This window comes from Typopeltis vanoorti, chromosome 18, assembly GCF_054136105.1.
Source record: "Typopeltis vanoorti isolate ZY-2024b chromosome 18, IOZ_Tvanoo_1.0, whole genome shotgun sequence".
Classification (NCBI taxonomy): Eukaryota; Metazoa; Arthropoda; class Arachnida; order Uropygi; family Thelyphonidae; genus Typopeltis; species Typopeltis vanoorti.
In genome coordinates this window covers 21,623,077-21,644,699 of record NC_143566.1, presented here as the reverse complement: position 1 = coordinate 21,644,699, position 21,623 = coordinate 21,623,077, and the positions used below count along the sequence as shown (strand labels likewise).

The 21,623-nt window shown below is 36.1% G+C and overlaps 1 protein-coding gene across 1 annotated transcript in view; it reads left to right on the top strand.

Annotated features, from left to right (window-relative positions):
* LOC150096531 (T-cell activation inhibitor, mitochondrial-like) overlaps nt 1-21,623 on the top strand; it is a 106,403-nt gene that overhangs the window by 47,073 nt on the left and 37,707 nt on the right. The window contains exon 5 of the mRNA XM_090408552.1: nt 8,254-8,474. Within this exon, the coding sequence (XP_090264678.1) occupies nt 8,254-8,474 (221 nt within the window). The remainder of the gene's footprint in view (nt 1-8,253; nt 8,475-21,623) is intronic.

Sequence of the window (21,623 nt, the reverse complement as noted above, 5' to 3'; positions counted from 1 at the left end):
ACAGGCCACTCACCATTTTCGTCACTCGCTTCTGAATCCTCTCCACCGCTTCCTTATCCTTAAGAAACCCAGGGGACCAGACTTGAGCACAGTAATCCAAATGTGGGTATGTCAAGGCTTTATAAAGAGGAATAACAACTTCCTTATCTCTGCTTGTTAATGTGTTCTTCACTAGCCAAGTAATCTTATGTGCTACCTTAGCAATATGTACTCTAAACTTTAACTTTCTGTCTACCCACCACTCTTAAATCTCTAGCTTCAACTATTTCCTGGAGTACAGTGCCATCAAAATAAATGATATACAGCTTGTAATCTATTTATCCCAAAATGCATAACTTTACATTTCTCAACATTAAACTGACATCTATTAACTTATGCCTATACTGACAGCCTATTTAAATCATCCTGCAAGCTCTCCACATTGCCTTGATTAACTATTACTCTACTTAATTTCTCATCATCAGCAAACAACTGAATATTTCCTTTCAGGTTATTTCCTATATCATTTATGTACGTACAACTTAAATAGCAATGGTCCCAGTACTGAACCTTGTGGCATTCCACTAATCACCTATTTTTGCCTCAATACTGCCCCTCCATATACCACTTTTTGATATCTGTCCAGCAGCCACCCTTTTATCCACTTAACCAGTGCCATTTGTTCTAATTTGTGTAACGGTGTTCCATGTGGTATTCTGTCAGATGCTTAGTTGGAGAATCCAGCAGAATCATGATGTAGCCATTTCCTTTATCCAACTCAGCTATTACTGTATTATAAAAAGTTCCTATCCTACTTGTCCGTCCTAGGACAGGTTGAGCCCCCTCCTGATGAGGGGTTACTGGCATATTAATGCAGCCAGTTCACACGTTAACTGCATCCCCTAAGCTAACTTGGCTATGGCTGAGAAAGATCCTTGAGCTCCTCACATTGTCGACAGGAATCAAACCTAGGACACTCCTTCCCCAGGCAAATGGTTGCAAAATGCGTAAAAAAGTTAGTAAATTACTAACTCTTACCATGTTGACCCTCATACAGACACCCATTCTTGAATTCTCTTTTTTACCAATTTTTCTAGTATTTTTACCACCACACCCGAGATGCTGATTGCTCTATAATTTGCTACTGTAATCTTAGAACCTCCCATATGCAAAGGAATAATTTGCTCTTTTCCCACTCCCTTGGAACTTTACCAGAGCTGAGACTTAAATTAAACCGCTTAGTCAAAGGCATTGCCAGTTCTCTTGCACATTCTCACAAAACCCTATCTGATATCCCATCTAATCCCACAGCTGTATTTACATTGAGATTCTGCAATATCCTAAGAACCTCCAATTCATTCACCTCTGTTCCTGCATTAGTGTCTGTTACATAGGTAAAAGCAGCAATCTCACTGGGAAGATATATGCTTGCAAAGTGATCACTCAGTAACTCAACTATTTTATCCTCTTCTGTCTCCTTTTGACCATCACTCATTAAGGTTAATCTTCCATAGTCATTCTTTCTCTTACTTGCCACATGATAAAAGAAACTTTGGGATTTCCTTTGTTCTGTTTGGCTAAATTCTTCTCATAATCTGATTTTGCCTTCCTTGCCATGCTGGTCATCTTTCTTTCCTGAGCCTTGTAATCTTATGTGCTAGCGTTTTTCATGAGTTTGCTGGTTACCTTTCTCTTTATATATCTTCCACAGCATTTTCTTCTTCTGCAGCTTGTGTTTAATGATATTACTCATTATCTAACTCCTACCTGATTAAACTCTCTTTACCCTAGGTATACAATTTAATACTCCTTTCTTTTAGGCTTGCACGGTGATCCGAATGCATTTTTGAAAATTATGGAGTTGTCATTTTCATAAGTTTTTGTCATTTGAATAAGTTTTTATTCAAACAACTACCGTGTTTGAATAAAAACTTTAGTTTAATATAACTAAAATCTACAATTCGACGTTTCGACCTTTATGTCAAGGTCATCTTCTGGAGCGTACAAATATACACAAGAAACAAGCTATACTACAATCAGACTGGTTCGTTAAAGACACTGACCAACCGCTACCACAATTGTTGGCCTGACCTCTGGTGAAAAAAAAAAAAAAAATTACAAATTAAAAATAAAAAATTATACATCAACGCTAGAGTCCTATTATTTGTGTTGTCTACTATATACATATTAACATCATTCCAGCCAGTTGGAGTGGAATGGTTTCTAATACTAGAAGATTGGCTAGAGTCCTGACTTATGTTGAATCTTTCATATTAGGTTGGCTGAATGTGTGCCATCCAAATCCTTGGAATTTTCATACCATCTTTGTTATTGATATTTGGGTGGTTTATCAGGATTTCGCAGGATTCCTTAAATTTTCTTTCGTACCAAGTTTTTGTGCGGTGTAAGGAGCAGGTGCTTTTCCAGTTGATTTGGTGTAAGGTGTTAAGTGCGTGGTCTGAGAGGCCTGCTTCACCATAATGGTTATATTTGATGTGTCTAATGTGTTCTTTCTTGCATATAGGGATTGTTCGTCCTGTTTCACCAATGTACGGTAAGGTACAGGTGCAGCGGATGCAATAGACTCCAGGATGTGCTAATGGGAGGAGAGGATCCGTAGAGGAGCTGAATATTTGTTTGCCCACATACTAAAGTCCAGTTACTTCGTGTGGCAAAACAAATTCTACCTACAAAAGGAAGGTACAGCCATGGGCTCACCATTATCCCCCCCAATCGCTAACTTCTACATGGAAACCTTTTGAGCAAAGGGCTCTTGATTCCGCCACGTTACGACCGACAGTCTGGCTCAGATACATCGCTGACGTGTTCGCGATCTGGCCGCACGGGCGACAAACGCTAAACACATTCCTCAGCCACCTAAACAAACAACACGAATGCATACAATTTACCATCGAAATCGAAAACCAAAATTCGCTCCCGTTCCTAGACACACTAGTTACACGTCTTCCTTCAGGCAGTCTATCCTTCATGGTCTACCGAAAACCGACACACACGGGCCAATACATACATGCGAATTCATACCACCACCCAGCACAAAAATACGGAGTCATTAACACCCTTAAAAACAGAGCCACAACTATTTGCTCTAACCAGCAAGCCCTAAAACAAGAACTAAAAATCATTAGTGACACATTCATAAATAATGGCTATAACAAAAATACTGTCAATAAAATACTCTATAAAACCACAACAAAAACGAATCTAGATTATTACATTAAAACCATAGCCAACCCATACATTAAAGGGCTATCAGAAAAAATCAACAGAATCCTACAACATTATAACTTCAATGCCACCTTTAAACCACCCACTAAACTTAAAACCATATTCAGCTCCTCTGAGGATCCTCTCCTCCCATTAGCACATCCTGGAGTCTATTGCATCCGCTGCACCTGTAACTTACCGTACATTGGTGAAACAGGACACAATCCCTATATGCAAGAAAGAACACATTAGACACATCAAATATAACCATTATGGTGAAGCAGGCCTCTCAGACCACGCACTTAACACCTTACACCAAATCAACTGGAAAAGCACCTGCTCCTTACACCGCACAAAAACTTGGTACGAAAGAAAATTTAAGAATCCTGCGAAATCCTGATAAACCACCCAAATATCAATAACAAAGATGGTATGAAAATTCCAAGGATCTGGATGGCATACATTCAGCCAACCTAATATGAAAGATTCAACATAAGTCAGGACTCTAGCCAATCTGCTAGAATTAGAAACCATTCCATTCCAACTGGCTGGAATGATGTTAATATGTATATAGTAGACAACACAAATAATAGGACTCTAGCGTCGATGTATAATTTTTTATTTTTAATTTTTAATTTTTTTTTTTTTTTTTTTTTTTTCACCAGATGTCAGGCCAACAATTGTGGTAGCGGTTGGTCAGTGTCTTTAACGAACCAGTCTGATTGTAGTATAGCTTGTTTCTTGTGTATATTTGTACGCTCCAGAAGATGACCTTGACATAAAGGTCGAAACGTCGAATTGTAGATTTTAGTTATATTAAACTAAAGTTTTTATTCAAACACGGTAGTTGTCTCCATAATTTTCAAAAATGCACAATTTAATACTGCTTCCTCCAGATGACCCTTAACTATATCCCATGCACTACTAACATCCTTCAGTAGGTTACTGCAGTGTTTTATGCCATGGTACAGATTTAAGCTTCCAACTAAGCATGTCATAATCACCTGCCTTGTAGTTTCACCAATATCCCTTCTTGATAGAATATTCCTCATGTTTTACAATTTCTCAAGTCAAGACTGCATGGTCACGTTCACCAATTGCAAGCAATGTTTTCAACTTGGTTATGGATAGCTCTTCTGATCCTGTGACCAGGTCCAATACTCTCCCACCCCTAGTCCCCTCCATCACATTCTGCCTTAAGTAATTATCTCTTAGTAGGTGTATAAATTCTATTTCCTTCCTGCCATGTGATCTTTCTTCCTTCCGGTTTATATCTCCATAGTTGAAGTCCCTCATAATAATTACTCAGCTGGTACTCATTGTACTAATTTGGTGATTCATGTCTTCCAGATCATCTGTGGAACTCCCTCGCCTATAGCAACAACAAACTGTATATTTTGTCTCACTGGTCTTAATCTCACACCAGATTGCTTCAAATGAACAGTCACCTTCTCGCCTGTCTCCCTTCTTTTTGGTTGCAATTCATTTGCTATCATCAGCAGTATTCCTCCCAACCCACTTCTATCTTCTTGACCTTCCCTGAAAATACTAAACCCTTCACATTCAATCCCTGTGACTACTTCATCTGCTGTTAGCCACGTCTGACTAATGCTTATAACTTTTGGCGAGGTTGCACTAAACTCCTCCCTCTTGTTTCTGATACCTTCTGGCATTAGAATACAGAAACGCAAACATCCCTTTACTCCTCCACCCACCTTTATTTTCTGAATTGACTACCCGATTCAATGTTTTTGCTTGAGAGACTAGATTCCTCACTTGGTCATTCTCACTCAATTCATGGGTGCCTTCACACAAACTCACTTGCTTCCACCCTAAATGCTTAAGATTCCTTGAATTTGTATGTCAGCATGCTCAGCAAACAAAGCTCTCTCCAGACACCAAAACCATTCAGATGCAGTCCATCTGCATTTTACAAATCCTTCTTTCCGTCAAACAGAGACCACAGATCCACAATTCTATATCATTCCTTCTGCACAATCTATGTAGTATAGCCTCATTGGCTATCAGTGCCATCCTCCTCAGTTTGCCTCTATCATAGCATGGTACGAGACTTACAATCTTCACCTTCTCACTCTTCAATTTTACCTCTTCTAACAACTCCTTTACATCCTCTCTTATAGAATACTTCTCACGTCATTGGTACCAACCAAGACAATCATTTCTTTTGACTTATCTTTTTGCATCCGGATAGTGTGGCTAATATTACATTACATTACAAACATTACATACAGCTGAGCTTTTAGTTTAAGGAAAGACTCACAATTTAAAAGAAATGTTTTAATAACATTGATGATGAACAAAAATGACATGTACATATTTCATTAAGATAAGTTAATTGTGCAATAAATTAAATTATAATAATTATCTTCATGGTTGATTAGTATAACTCTTATGTATAAAGCATTTATAATATCCATTTGGTTCTCGGCCAGTTTAACACACTAGTCAACTTTATCTTACACATGTGACTAATTAATAACATAAGAGCATTCACTGTCTTTCTTTATATATCTCTCTCTCTTTCTCTCACACTCCAAAATATCAGCACTAATAAATTAAGAAAACAAAATTTCCAATATTCAGCTTATGCAATATCTGCTCCAGTCAAAATTGAATAAAAGTCACAAAAATACTTTTGTCCTGTTTTTGTAATACTCGGGTTTCAAAAATAAAGTGTGTCTGTGTGTGTTTTTTAGGTAACTAGCTGCATTTCTTCCTGCTGAATATTCTGGATTTCTCAGTTTCTTTCACTCCAAATAGCCAGTCTCATATGGAGGCTGGAGTATATGGTTTATCATCTGCAAACTAGAAAGAACACATGCATTTTAAAAGCATACTACATCATCCCCATAGCTTAGTTTGTCTCTTTTTTGAAAGTTTTTTTCACTTAGTTATACTATAAATTAATGATGCCAAGAAATTATATTCTTGGTTTCATCTGTTATCCAAGTGTAAGCAAACCATATTTGCATGTGTATATCATGACTGGGCTACTCATATATAGAGGCTAATGACTTCATAAATTGCCTTAGTATCCCATAATGCAAGGCACATATTCTTATGGACATGTACAATGAATGAATCCAAGAATATAATTTCTTGGCATCTTTAATTTATAGCATAACCAAGTGAAAAAACTTTCGACACCTATTTCTAATCCAGAGTAGTATAGTAATAAGTTGTGACACCTTTTGACTACTTGTATATGGAAATATGACTTCTGCATTACTTCAACCTTGGTATTGCCTCTGGCTCACACTGACGATACTTCAATGAAGGTTGAAACTGGTCTGGGTATTGGTCCTTCCCATAATGCATAGCATTATACATGTCCATAAGGATATGTACTTTGCATTATGGGATATTAAGGCAATTGATGCGAAGCCATTAGCTTCAATATACAATTGGCCCAGTAGTGAAGTTACTTCACATGCAAACATTGTTTGCTTACACTTGGATAATGGAGGAAACCAAAAATATAATTCCTTGACATCTTAGTCTCAAAAATTGCAGTCCTTGATTACAGGAAAGCCTCTACGAAATCCACTGTTCATAAAGGGAATCATTTGTACTAGCTTGAGGTAAAATTACAATGCAATAAAATGAGATTGGTTCCTTCAGTATGAATGACTCCACAAATGACTTTTCTTCTTCATTTTTTTCATTAAAAAAGGACTTTACCTTGTCTCTGATTACTGCTTGAGTAACAAGAATGTTGTTTGATTCATATTGTCAATCCGCAGCACTAATAATATTTTCCATTATTTCACTCCTTGAATATGATGCTGACACTTTTGCATTAACAATTGCTGCATGTGAATGGTTTACCACATGAGCATTGGTTACTCTTGTTGAAACTGTAGGAGTTAACTTACACACATAAGAATAACTCCCACCTGATTTGATATGTCAAATCACTTCCATTTTTATCTCCATGGTAAATGATTTTTCTCCTTTTTATTAGCTGAGGAAGATGTCAAATTCACTTTGTTTAGATGGCATTTTAAAATTATTATTTAAATACTAATGTTAGTAAAATTGTCACTTTTTAGCAGTCCTTATGTCATTCATGTTGGAATCAAAATGTAAAGAAACTGTTTCGTAGTCTCTGCCCCCAATGCCATAGAATGAAAAACAAAAGTTGAATTTGAAATGTTTGTTAATTTGAATCTTCGTAAATAGAGGAAACATAAAATGAGGTCTTCCTATACTAAGTTTTCTTTATCATTGCACTAAAGCATTATAAGATGCATTAGTGCAGTGAAGTAGGATGCTACATGATGTCCCATATGCTTTATCTTTACAGTTAAGATATAGTAGACTGAAAAAGATTTGAAAATAGACAGAGCAGGATTTGTTGCGTTATGCAGAGAACACTGTAGTTTTATTATTTTAATTACATTATTATTTATTTATGTTACAGCTTAATGGATGAAACAAGACACTATAATAATAATTACGTTTATTATATAATTCTTTTGCTTGGTTATCTTCAGTGATAGAGATAAACTGTGGATCTAGGCCCACAAATGAGAAAGCTGAACAAATAATAGACTGAATATCCTAAAGTCCTAATTGGTGCTTTCTGTAAGCACAATAAGTCAAAGTTGAATGTGTGACTGATACTCCCTCCCACTTTGCTATTGCAGACTGTGCCATTGAATGAACCCAAGATATCTAGTGGGAAACTCTTCACTGTACAAATGCAAATTTAAATATCTGAGAGGATGTGTTTCTGTCATCTTTCTGCCAAATTTTCCTAATTTAAATATTGCTGCCTCACAGCCAAATCTCTGTAGGATTACTGTTGTGAGATTGTCAGTTTCACATTTAATTTAGTTTGCTCTGTTGTAGATAATGTCTATTTAAGATTGTAATATATAGATATTTGTCTTTCTCTTTTGTGTGCTTGCATATTTTTTATTGCTTTTGAAATGCCAACATAGTAGTTAAATAATAAATACTTTTGTTAAATACTTAAAACAAATATTTTCAGAATTTTTTAAAATTGCTTCTTTACCTTAACAGAAATTGGCTAATTGCAAATATTAGGGAAGCCCAAGATAAACGACGAGCTTGTCAGCCTATACGAGAAGAAACTGAGAGGCTGTGTAAAGAGCTGATAGAAACATTGAACCTAAAAGATATTATATGGGATTGTGGTTGGGGAATAAGCCATTTTCGAGGATGCTTGCTGAGTTTTCGTGGTCTCTCACTACAACATTCATTAGATATGAAAGTATTACAAGGTAAATAATTAATTACTTTGAAAAGAGGGAGGTAAAGTTGACTCTCTCTATAGCAAGCACTGTTATAACAAATTCATTCAGTATAACAAATTACTGAAAAGTCCCAGCTGAAACTGTGTAGACACAATGAAAATTCACTATATAGAAAAGAAAATTCACTCTAGTAAACTTCTATAGTGAGAGTCAACTCTATGTGTAAATTTTGTAACATTTACAAAATTAAATTTACATATTTTGTAAATGTGTAAATTTTGGAATCTACTTCTAATTATTAAAATGTATTTGAACACAATGCACTTGAACATTATGGCATTCTTGAATATTTCTGGAATGCCATAATGCTGGCATGCAATTGGTTTCACATTCCATTTCCTTTGAAAAATTCATAGGAATGGAATGTGAAACTAAAAACAAAACTCAAACCCAATGATATAAAAAAATGAAACCTTAAATTAGAATGTACTATGAACAAATATGTCAACATTAACTAGAAAATTCTGAAACAAAATGCAGAAACATTGCAATCATAAAACCATAATTATGAAATAAAAATAATGCAGTTGAACATAAATGGAACAAAAGTTAGGATAAAAATTAGTGAGAACTATCATGAGACTTGGCTGACAGCAGATTATGTAGTTACAGGGATAGAATGTGTGGGATATAATATTTTCATGGAGAATAGAGAAAACAGGATGGGGAAGGATTACTGATGATGATAGCAGTTGAATTGCAGCTAAAGAGAGTATGAGATCACAAAGATCAGGCAACAGGCAGTTCATTTGAAGCAATCTCATCTGATATAGAGGCCAATAGAACAGCAAAAAAAATATATATGTACGCGCGCGCACACACACACACACACACACACACACACACATATATATATATATATATATATATATATATATATATATATATATATATACGAGGGTGGTCTGAAAAGTTCTCAGCCTAACAATGAAAAAACTAATTTATAATTTCAAAATTATATTTATTTTTCAACATAATCTCCCTTAGGACTAATACATTTATACCAGTGATGCTCCAGCACCTTCATCCTGTCCCTGTAGTGATTCTCAGTAAGATATGCAAAATACCCCTCTACAGCTGCAATCACCTCTTGATTCAAAGAAAAATGCTGACCAGCGAGGAAGAGTTTTAGTTTTGGGAAGAGATAGAAGTCAGAGGGAGCCAAATCTGGGGAATAGGGTGGATGTTCCAACAATTCATAGTGCAGATCCCTTAATTTTCCCATTGCCAAAACACCTTTGTAGGCAGGTACATTGTCCTGATGAAAGATGATTTTTTTTCCTTCTGCAAACCGGGTTTTTTCTCATGAATTTTTTCATGTAGTGAGGTTAAAAGATCAAAATAATATTCCCTGGTTATTGTTTTATCCTTTTCAAGATAATTAATAAGCATAATGTCTTTAGCATCCCAAAATGCCATGACGTTTCTTGCTGATGGAACCGACTTTGTCTTCTTTGGCGCTGAACAATCGGCTTCTGTCCACTGTTTTGACTGCTGTTTGGATTCTGGTGTCTAATGGTGAATCCAAGTCTCATGCATAGTGATAAATCGATGCACAAAATCAGTTTTATTCTTGTTAAAACGCTCGAAGCACTGTTCAGATATTTTCATGCGAGTGCATTTTTGATCTGCTGTGAGCAAGTGCAACACCCATCTTGCACAAAGCTTTTTCATTTGCAATTCTTCATGCAAAATATATCCTACACATTCTTTTGAAATGCCTATAGTCTCAGCAATGTCACACACTTTGACTCGCCGGTCATCCAGTACCATATCGTGCACTTGATGAATGCTTTCTGATATTGTTACAGTTTTTGGACATCCTTCACATGGATCATCTTCAAGGCTGGTACAGCCACTTTTAAACTCGTCAGCCCATTTCTTAATTGTCGAAAATGAAGGAGATGAGTGCCCATAAACTTTTAGGAACTTCAAATGAATTTCTTTTGGCGTTAAACCTTCTTTTACAAAGAAATTTATAACCACACGATACTCAATTTTATCCATTTCAAGTGATACAGACAACACTTTTGCTTCAGACAGCTGTATAAAACAAACTATCTGATAGAATAATAGAATGACTTGCAATTTCACATGGATGCTTATGACAGATGTACCAACTTAGAAAAAACAAAATCTTGCCGATAGTGTTGCCATCTATGGCCGAGGCCGAGAACTTTTCAGACCACTCTCATGCGTGTGTCTGTGTGTATATATATATATATAAAATTAATTTTTTAACTTGGGGATGCAAGGTGTTTTTATTTTTAATAAGAATCTCTGGAGGAGATATAGATGTAATTAATTACATCTATATCTCCTCCAGAGATTCTTATTAAAAATAAAAACACCTTGCAGCAACTTCTATAGGTCAAGTTGATAAGGCTCTGTATTACTAAAACCTTGGTATTTAGGGTCTAGCTACTCACTGAGGAGACCTCAAAAAAGGTTGAAACCGGTCTGGGTAGTAACCCCACCCATAATGTATTGCAGTATACATCTTTTAGTGAGATGTGCTTTACATTATGGGAAAATACTAAGAATAGTGATCAGAGCTTTAACCACCTTTACAATGAGTTGCCCTGGTGTTGTACCATCTTTAGACTTGAACTATGTTTCAGGTGCAAACTTAATTGTTTGCATACTTGGGATTAGGAGTAAATAACCAAGCTTATAAAATTACTTGGTAACCCTAATATATATATATATATATTGGCCAAAACGGGGGACTTTGACTGCAGAGACAGAGATTGGAAATAGGAAAGAGATCCCATGGTAGGAAGGAAATGGAATATATCTTTTGACCTTCTGATCCTATAGATCTTAAATCTTAAGGACTGGAAAATTAGTCCATAACCAAGTTGGCCAAATTGTCTGTGATTGTGGGGAGAGATTATGCAATTTTGACTGGAGGTTATGAAATATGAGAATTTTCAGATAAGGAGTCTATGTGGAACTACAGGGTAGGTGATTATGACAAGCTTTGGAGGTGGTTTGAAGCAGTGTTATGACATAAGAATCTGCAAGGGAAGGATGTCAGCAGTGCATGGGAGATAGTCAAGGGGTATTTAAAAGAAGCAAGATCGGTTTATATACCAGAAGTAAGGAAAATAAATTGAGTAGGAGTTAGATGGATGAGTAAGCAAGATCTCCAAGTAAAGAAAAACATTGTGCAGAAGAAAGGAAATCAGCACCGTCACAAGCAGTATAAGGCAAGGCAAAGTACTTAGCTTAGGCAAAATAAGTACATTTTATTATGTAAATATGTAGATATTTTATGTAGCAAAATATGTTAGAAGTTTGGAGTTAAGAATCATGATTCTTTCTTCAGGGCATTTCAATATAAAAATTAGCCAGAAAGTGATAGCACTGAACCCATCACAGTTCCTTCAACTTCTTTGTAAAGTTTCTTTCCACATGAAATATTAAAAGATTATTAATTTGAATAAGTCTAATGTCAAATGGAAATTCTTGAGATGATGTTTTGTATTCAAATTTCCATTATTGTTCATCAACTTGACTAATGATGTTTTATGATACATGAAACAAAATGTTTATGATTAATAAATAATATTTTTTACTGTTTGTTGCATTTGTTTTCTGTATAAATATTATTATTATGACACTTCCAAGGAGTCCAAAGACTTGAGGGAGGACACTTACTCTGCAACTCTGTCTCCATCATTCAGTTAACCAACTATAGCGAATTACATCATCTACACCAATGCCATCTACTGCCCACCACCAATAGTATTTTTACAAACAATCACAAACATTCATCCCCATGGCAGGATTCAAACCTGCAGTCTTTTGGCTAGAGAGCAGATATGCCAACCAGGCTGGGTGAATTCCATAAATAAAGAAGAGTCTCATAGATTACTTCACACAATAAGATTCTTTCCTTATGAAGAATGAGTGTTTTATTCTTGTGGGAAGATTCTTAATCTTACAAGAATATAAACTGCTTCAAAAGCAATTTTATTTGCTGTATTATAATCAGTGATATAATAAGCTTATTTCTGTTATGTAGAAAATCCATAATGTTAAAATATTTCAGAGCAGCAAATCAGTTTCGTCTTTTGTAGTTTCCATGTTAGTAGGAAATCTACCTAACATATTATAATCATTCACTTGCTATCTATTATGAGATAATTTCCATTTTTAAGTTTCTTTTGCAAAATGCATTAGTATTTTATCCATCTGTCTGTTCACTAGTTATGCCCAGGGCTATTGCTGGATGGATTTTACTCACCTTTTGTAATTAAGACAAAAAATTAAATTGCTCCCCAAAAATTGTGCAAATTATTCTAATTTTTGTTTCTCTTAGGCTATTTATCTTAGGAACAGAATGCTGTAATTATATACTGCAATATCTCCACTTGGTGCAGATGGAATTTAATAAATCTTTTAAGATTTAGAATAGATACAAGATGTCCATGTAATTCAATGTTTAGATTCACTGAAACATTTCTGTTGGCAGAGTTTTGGAAAATAATTCAAATTGATATTAAGACAGTTAATAAGGTATTAATAGACCATTCAGCCTAACATATTGAAAGAAAGATGGAAACATAAGAAATCAGAAGGAAAAAAAATACCATTATCAAAGATATACATAGAAGGGGTATAAAGAATATTATAATAGTACTATATAAGAATTTTAAATTATTTCTGACTTCCTATGGACAATATCCTCTCAAATTATTCTGTCTCACAAAATTGTCAAATCTTATATTTTGGTGTTCTAAGGCACTTCTGATTTCATCAATCCATGTACATCTTGGTCTCTTTTGGGTTTTTCCAGCATCCAGGCATTATTCACCTGTTTTCTTAACCTTTTACTCTTTCTTCTATTTTGTTTAAGTGACCATGCCACTTGAAATTAGCTCTGCTTAATTCTTGAATGCTAACAGTATCAAGTTCTGCCGGGAAGAGTTTCTACCAGGTGTTGGAATGTCTCTGAGGAATGGCAGTCCATTCTTCCTGTAGCCGGAGCAGTTTGGGATGTCGGGTGTGGACTGAAGTCGGCATTCTAATTCATCCCAAAGGTGTTCTATGGAATTCAGGTCAGGGCTCTGGACTGGTCAGTCCATTTCTGGAATGTTATTGTCCACAAACCATTCCCTCACGGACCTTGCTTTATGGCTGGTAGCATTGTCATGCTGATACAGAGAATAGTCATCACCGAATTGATCTTCTACTGTAGACAGTACGCAACGGGTCAAAATGTTCCTCATACCCTTCCGCATTTAGATTTCTGTGTGGTTTATGAGAGGGAGGCCAAGTCCATTCCACGAAAAACACTCCTACACTGTAATGCTACCTCCTCCAAATTTCACTGTTGGCACTACACATGCTTGTGAGAATCATTCTCCAGGCATTCACCACACCCAGACTCTCCAATTGGACTGCCACATGGTAAAGCATGATTCATCACCCCAAATCTCACGTTTCCAGTTGTCCACTCTTTACACCACTGCAGGCAGTGCTTAGTGTTCACAGGTGAAATGTTTGCTTTATGGGCAGCTGCTCAACCATGGAACAGCATTCCCTCTTAACTCTTGACATACAGTCATGGTGCTGGCTGGACAGTTAGTAGCACTGCGGAACACCTGGGTGATTGTTTCACTTGACGATCCCTGTCTATCATTAAACATGGCCTATCCGACCGTGGTTTTTTTTGTAGTTGTGTCTTCACGTTTCCACTCCACAATCATGTCACCAACTGTTGACTTGGGCAACTTGAGGAAGGTTGAAATGTCTCTGACAGATTTCTTACTGATGTGGCAACCAATAACTAGTTCACATTCAAAGTCACTGAGATTCCTACTTACCCATTCTGCTTGTACTTCTTATCACTGAACAACACAAATCTGAAAACAAACCCCAACTCAACATCACCAGAGTTAAAGATCGGTACTATCAACGTAAGAAGCCTGAATGGCAAAGAAATGGAGCTAGCTGAGGAATTAGATAAGTACCAGATCGACATAATAGGGGTGACTGAAACAAAAAAGACCAAAACTGGTGAGATCTTTCTGAGCAATAAATACAAAATGTTATATTCAGGCAATAACAATCAAGGAAAAGAAGGAGTAGCCATAGTATTCAACACAAAATACGAGGCTAATCTTCTTGAATGGCAGTCAGTCTCAAGTAGAGTAATGTGGGCAAATATGAGAATGGGGAACTGGACAATGAGACTTATTTGTGCCTATGGTCCCACAGAAGGTTCTACTAAGGTAGAAGTGGAGGAATTTTTTGAGGCTTTAGAAAAAGCAACTGACACAATGAAAAAGGAAAAGTTGGTCCTTGTTGGGGTACATGGCAGGAATTTGATGATGATGAGGTCGTGGTGACATCTAGACGTCATCACCATCATCAATTCCTGCCATGTACCCTCAAGGGGTGTACAGGATATGACAGTACTACATGAAAAAAAATGACATCATTACTAACTTCCTATCTACAATTTTCCTCCAAATCAGTCTGTTACTTGTCAAGACTCCAACATTAACAGATCTTATATTTCTATCGTCTAAGGCACTTTGTACTGTATCAATCCACATATATCTTGGTCTTCCTCTGGGTCGTTTTCCTGCCAACCTGGCAGAGAACACTTGTTTTGCTAATCTTTCCTCTCCCATTCTATTTAAGTGACCATACCACCTGAGATTAGCTCTGCTAACGCATTCCTGGATGCTGACAATGTCAAGTTCTTTCCTAATATCCTCATTTTTAATATGACATTGCCATTGATGCCATCTGTTCACGCCTCTAATCTTTCTCAGGACTCTCATATCTGCGGTCTCTAGTCTTTGGTCAAGTGTTTTACTTCTGACCCAGCTCTCAGATCCATAAGTTAAAACTGGTTTGAACACTGTCTTGTATACAGCTAATTTAGTGTTCCGACTAATTTCTTTCTTATTCCATATGAATTTATTCAATTGACTTCCCACGATACCAGCTTTGCTGATTCTGTTGTCTATTTCTATATTTAATTTACCATCTTCAGTAAAAATCGTGCCTAAGTAGCTGAAATGTTTTACTTGTTCCACAGGTTCTCCATTCACAACACAGTTGACATTTTCAATGATTCTGCCTATTTTCATTGTCTTTGTCTTTTTATTGCTGACCTTCATACCATATCTATTACAACAGCTATTCAATTTAGTCAGAGAATCTTGCAGACTTGTAGCGGATTTATTTAGAAGTATAACATCATCCGCATAAAGCAAAGAGCTGACATTAACATCTCCAATTTTGATATCAGGTTTAATACCACATTACTTCATAATGTGATCCATATAGATAATGAATAACAGAGGGGATAATGTACATCCTTGTCTCACACCAGATTTAACATTAAACCATCTTCCTGTACTTCCTTCAATTCTAACTGCTGACTTACAACTCAAATAAAGACTAAGTATTGCTTGATATAATGCCCCATTGACACCATATAACTGCAGCGTATTGAATAGCTTCTCTCTTGGCACCTTGTCATATGCCTTTTCCAAATCGACAAAACTTAAATACAGATCTTTGTTGTATTCCCATGCATTCTCGACTATTTGTCGTAAAGTGAAGATCTGATCCTGACAGCCTCTATTTGGCCTGAATCCAGCTTGTTCTTCACCAAGCTTTTCTTCCACAATTCTTCTCAACCATTTCTCAAGTATACTTGCATAGATCTTGCCAGGAACACTCAGTAGGGAAATACCTCTGTAATTCTCATATTCAGTTTTATTTCCCTTTTTATATATGGGTACTATGAGAGCTCTACTCCAATCATCGGGAATTTGTCCCTCTGTCCAGGCTTTCTGAACTATGCAGTGCAGCCACTGTAAGACTTTTATACCACCATACTTCAGCATTTCTGGTCGAATATCATCTACTCCTGCTGCCTTTCGACATTTCAAGCTATTGATGGCTTTTTCTACTTCAGGTATGGATATGTATTCCTGACTGCATGCCTGGTCAGTGTTTTTTATCACTATGCTGTCATCACTGCTTGTTTCATTTAGCAGTTTTTCAAAGTAATTACTCCATACTTCAAGGATATCTTTTTCTCCTGTTTTCATGTCACCTTTATCATCTCTAACTCCTTTTACAGCACTCTTTCCTCCATTCCTAAGCTTCTTCAACAACCTCCAGAATATTTTGCCACCTTCTTGATATTTATTTTCTATATTTTTGCCAAAGTCCTCCCATGACTTTTGTTTAGCTAGTTTTACACAGTGTTTAGCATTCTTGCATTTGTCTCTGTATTCCCTAAGAGCACAAACTGACTTATTTGACAGGAACTTTTGATATGCTTTCTTCTTTTCCTTCACTGCCTCTTTAACTTCCTGTGTCCACCAGGGAGTTCTGATTTTTTTATCCTTGCACACAACCTCACCACGTGCCTCTCTGGCAGAATCAATCAATGTTTTCTTCAGAGTTTGCCACTGAATCTCCAAGGTTTGATTCCTGTTCTCAAACTCTTTTATTTTATTTTCAATAATCTTTCTGTATTTTAGTCTACAGTTCACATCTGAGAGCTGCTCAACTTTTATTCGCTTTAAAACTTTCTTACATGTTATTCTTTTCAATATGAAATTCAATTTTATCCTGCTCAAGACTAAATAGTGATCACTTCCAATTTCAAATCCTCTGTACACTCTGGTGTCCTGTACCAGGGAGAAAACATCACTATCAACAATAACATAGTCAATGAGACTTTTCTTATTCCTAGCCTCTTCTCTCCATGTGAATTTGTGCACATTCTTATGTTGGAACATGGTGTTAGTAATAACCAGTCCATGTCCTGAGCAGAAATCCAACAGATATTTGCCATTATTATTAGTTTTGCTCTTTTCTCCAAATTTTCCCAAAATGTTTTTGTATGTCTCACAATCATTTCCTACTCTGCTATTTAGATCCCCAACAAGGACCAACTTTTCCTTTTTCATTGTGTCAGTTGCTTTTTCTAAAGCCACAAAAAATTCCTCCACTTCTACCTTAGTAGAACCTTCTGTGGGACCATAGACACAAATAATTCTCATTGTCCAGTTCCCCATTCTCATATTTGCCCACATTACTCTACTTGAGACTGACTGCCATTCAAGAAGATTAGCCTCGTATTTTGTGTTGAATACTATGGCTACTCCTTCTTTTCCTTGATTGTCATTGCCTGAATATAACATTTTGTATTTATTGCTCAGAAAGATCTTACCAGTTTTGGTCTTTTTTGTTTCAGTCACCCCTATTATGTCGATCTGGTACTTATCTAATTCCTCAGCTAGCTCCATTTCTTTGCCATTCAGGCTTCTTACGTTGATAGTACCGATCTTTAACTCTGGTGATGTTGAGTTGGGGTTTGTTTTCAGATTTTTTCCAGTAGCTGACTTTTCGCTGTTCACCCTGGTTCCCTGGCGAAAACAACGGGGGCCTTGTTTAACCGGGCGACGCCCCAGCTGGCATGAAATTTTGTCATGTTGTATCATCATTTTTTATTTTGGTTTAACCAATAAGAATACAATTTGGTCGGCTAAATCCCAAATTGCCAGCCCATCCTCGTTCGTTCAGTATCAAAGTAGATACCCAACAGGGTGCACCACGAGAAGGTGAGGATTGGACATTAGGTTAGAAGCCCTGGTCGGTTCTCTGCATTCCTTTAAAGGCTATGTGGAGGTCTCCTCTCAGTTATACAGCTTTGACCCTTAAGCACCCTGACATCTTGACATCAGTTTGACATCTAGACGTCAGTTTATGAATTACAGAAGAGTGTCCAGATACTTTTGATCAAATAGTGTATAAATAATGTCTCCATGTCTTGAACAGAAATCCAGCAGGTGCTTACTATTATTATTAACTTTGCTTTTTCCTCCTGATTTCTCAGAACAGTTTTGTATGTCTGATATTCATATTCTGTCCTGCTGTTTAGATCTACAAAGACTAAGTGTTCCTTTTCTTTGTCAGCTGCCTTTTCTAATGCCTCAAAAAATTTGTTTTGAAATTAGCCACATTACACCAGTTGATATTGCCTGTTCTTCAAGTAAGTTGTTGTTGTTGAATACCATACCTATTGAATACTGAACTGGAAATTCAGTTGAATTAAATTGAATATTCATTAATTTATTTTAATTGAATTTAATAGTTGACTTAAAATATTTCAGTAATATCAAGAATCAACAAAAAAAGGGTTACAATGGTATGAACATGTGTACAGAAAGTACCGAAAAACTTGTATGAAATATTCAAGAGCATTATAACTGAATTCCTACAGAAATCTGAATAACTGGGCTGCAGATAGACCAGAAAAGCATTCATGTTAGCCTCAGTCCACCTTAGGTAGATAAGGAAGATGATGATAATATCATTTAATTATAAGAGCTGCTTTGAAGGGTTTTATATATAAAAGAAATGATGAGCATGTTAAACACTTGTGATCTGATGGAAAAATTTTGATAACCTGGATTTGTAAGAAGCAATACCAAAAAATGTCAATTTCATGCAATATAACAATTTAAAATTATAACATCTATAGGAAATTAGAAATCTGAACAAACAGTTGAAAGTAAGAATCCTCAAGACAATGATCTGGAGCATGGGGACATATGGATGTGAGTCCTGGAAGATCAATAAGGAGATGATTGACCGACTGAATGCATTTGAAATGTGGTGCTTGAGGAAAAATGGATTGTATCAGCTGGACTGAAAGAGTGAACAATGAAGAGGTTCTTAAGAGATTCAAAATGTAAAGAGACTGTTATGGCTAGTATCTCGAGAAGAAAAATAGCATTTGCAGGACATTTGATGAGGGGTTCTTCTGGAGAGCTTCCCAGAATAGTATTGCAGGGGATGGTGGAGGGAAGAGGAAGACCCAGACTGCAATGAAAAGACAACATCAAAGATTGGGTAGGCAAGAATCTTACAGAAGCAAGAGATAGAGAGGCATGGAAGCAGACTGTTCATCAGCTGCAACCCTCTTAAAGAGGAGGCCACAGGATTAGATTAGAACATTACTGATTTATGTGTGTGGTTTGACTGAATTTAATATAAAATGCAAACCAGTAGCATTGTGCATATATGTTGATTTACATGAAAAATACCTGAAATTTATTGCACTGTTGATAACTCAATATCGTCATGTTGATGGATAAAGCTCCAAAGTTTATGATGTACTTGAGTCAGAGAAAGGGAACATTTTTCTTTGTTTTTGAAGTTTTCATAGAAAATTAATACTAAATGAAAATACAAATTCAGGGACCGCATTAATAGTTTGCTCTTTAAGAATAACATTATATCTGTAGGAATTTGGCTGGACTTTTTGGTAGTTTATTATAATAATGAAGACATTTTCAGCATTTGTTAAAAATGTCTTCATATGCTTCAATATTGGGATAATTGTATTGCACCTAGAAAGATGTACTGGATTTTTTTGATACATATTTGTGAGTTCTTTCCTTCATAATAAATGTTTTGACTGTAATTTTCAAAACTTGATTAATTTGAGATATGCTTGTTTCCTAATTTTACCAGACTAAAAGTGATAGTTATGTTAATAAAACTGAACTATATGGTTATGGATTATTATTATTTTACTTTTTTTATGGAAATTCCACCTATGAAAGTCATAAATGTATTGTACATTGGTGCTTTGGTTGGTCCAGTGGTTAGTATCTAACCACTGGACCTATATATATATATATATATATATATATATATATATATATATATATATATAAAACCTTGCTCTTATAGACTAAGCAGGTAACTTTTTCAAGTCACTTCAGGTGTCCAATAATGTATATTCATCTGTCAGATGAATATACATTATTGGACACCACACCACAAATGCTTCTGCTTCAATAAAGTATTTACTAATTTTTGGTGGAGGTGGGGAGGTTCTACACCCTCTGTCCAAAAAGAAACCGAACTTTTGATAGAAAATAAAACACAGGCCAATTATAATTATTCAAATCATTTATTTCAATCAATAAATATACTCTCCCTCAGCTTTGATACAGCATTTGACATGGTCAATTAATTCGTTAAATGATTTTTTATATCAGTTTTTGGGATACTGTTGAGTGTCGTGGTTACTTCCGCTTGAACGTTTACAGTGGTGTTGTATCGCTTTCCTTTCATCGGCAAATGAAGTCGGGAAAGAGAAAAGCTGCAGGGTGCTAAATCAGGTGAATACAGCGAGTCATCCAACACACAAACTTGGTTTTTGCTCAAAAACTGTCACAATGTTCGAACAATGAGATGGTGCATTATCGTGCAAAAGTGACCAACTGCCTGCATCGCAATATTAATGCCGTATGCGACGAATTCTCGCTATCAATCGCTTCAAAACTTCGAGATAAAACTTGCCATTGACCATTTGGCCAGGCAGAACGAATTCTTTGTGGATAATGCCCTCGGAATCGTAGAAACAAATCAGCATTGTTTTACTTTTGACTTCTCCAAGCGACTTTTTTTCGGATGCCCCTCTTCTGGTAGTCTCCACTCAGCACTGCCGCTTTGTTTTGGGCTCATACTCAAAATACCATGTTTCGTAACCAGTAACAATCGTTTCAAGGAAGCTTGAGTCGTTACAAGGGTTTTAATGAGGTCCTTGTAGTGTTCAATCCGATACATTTTTTGTTGTCAATCAACTTGTGGGGAACAAATTACAAATTCAATTTACAAAGGCCCAAACTCTCGGTCAAAATGTTGTGCACAGTTGATTTTGGAATCCCCAATTCATCTTCAATCAATCTCATGGACAATTTCGGGTTTTCATTGATGAAATCATGCACTTTTTGGATGTTAACTTCACTAAGTCCAGTTTTTGGACAGCCCGGCTTTTCGTCGTCCTCAAGCATCTCGCAACCACTTTGAAATCGCTTAAACCACTCATAAACTTGAGAACAGGATAAGTATTCATCACCATATGCTTTTTGAAGCATTTGATGCATTTTAGTAAAACTTTTACCAAGTTTAACATAAAAGTCAATTGCAGCTCTCTTTGAAACTCATTTTCTGATCGTTCATTAAAACACGCTGCCACTCTCGGCACTATAACTCGGCTTCTAATGAAACAAATGTCATAATCAGTTGACACAACACTAATGAAGGTTGCCA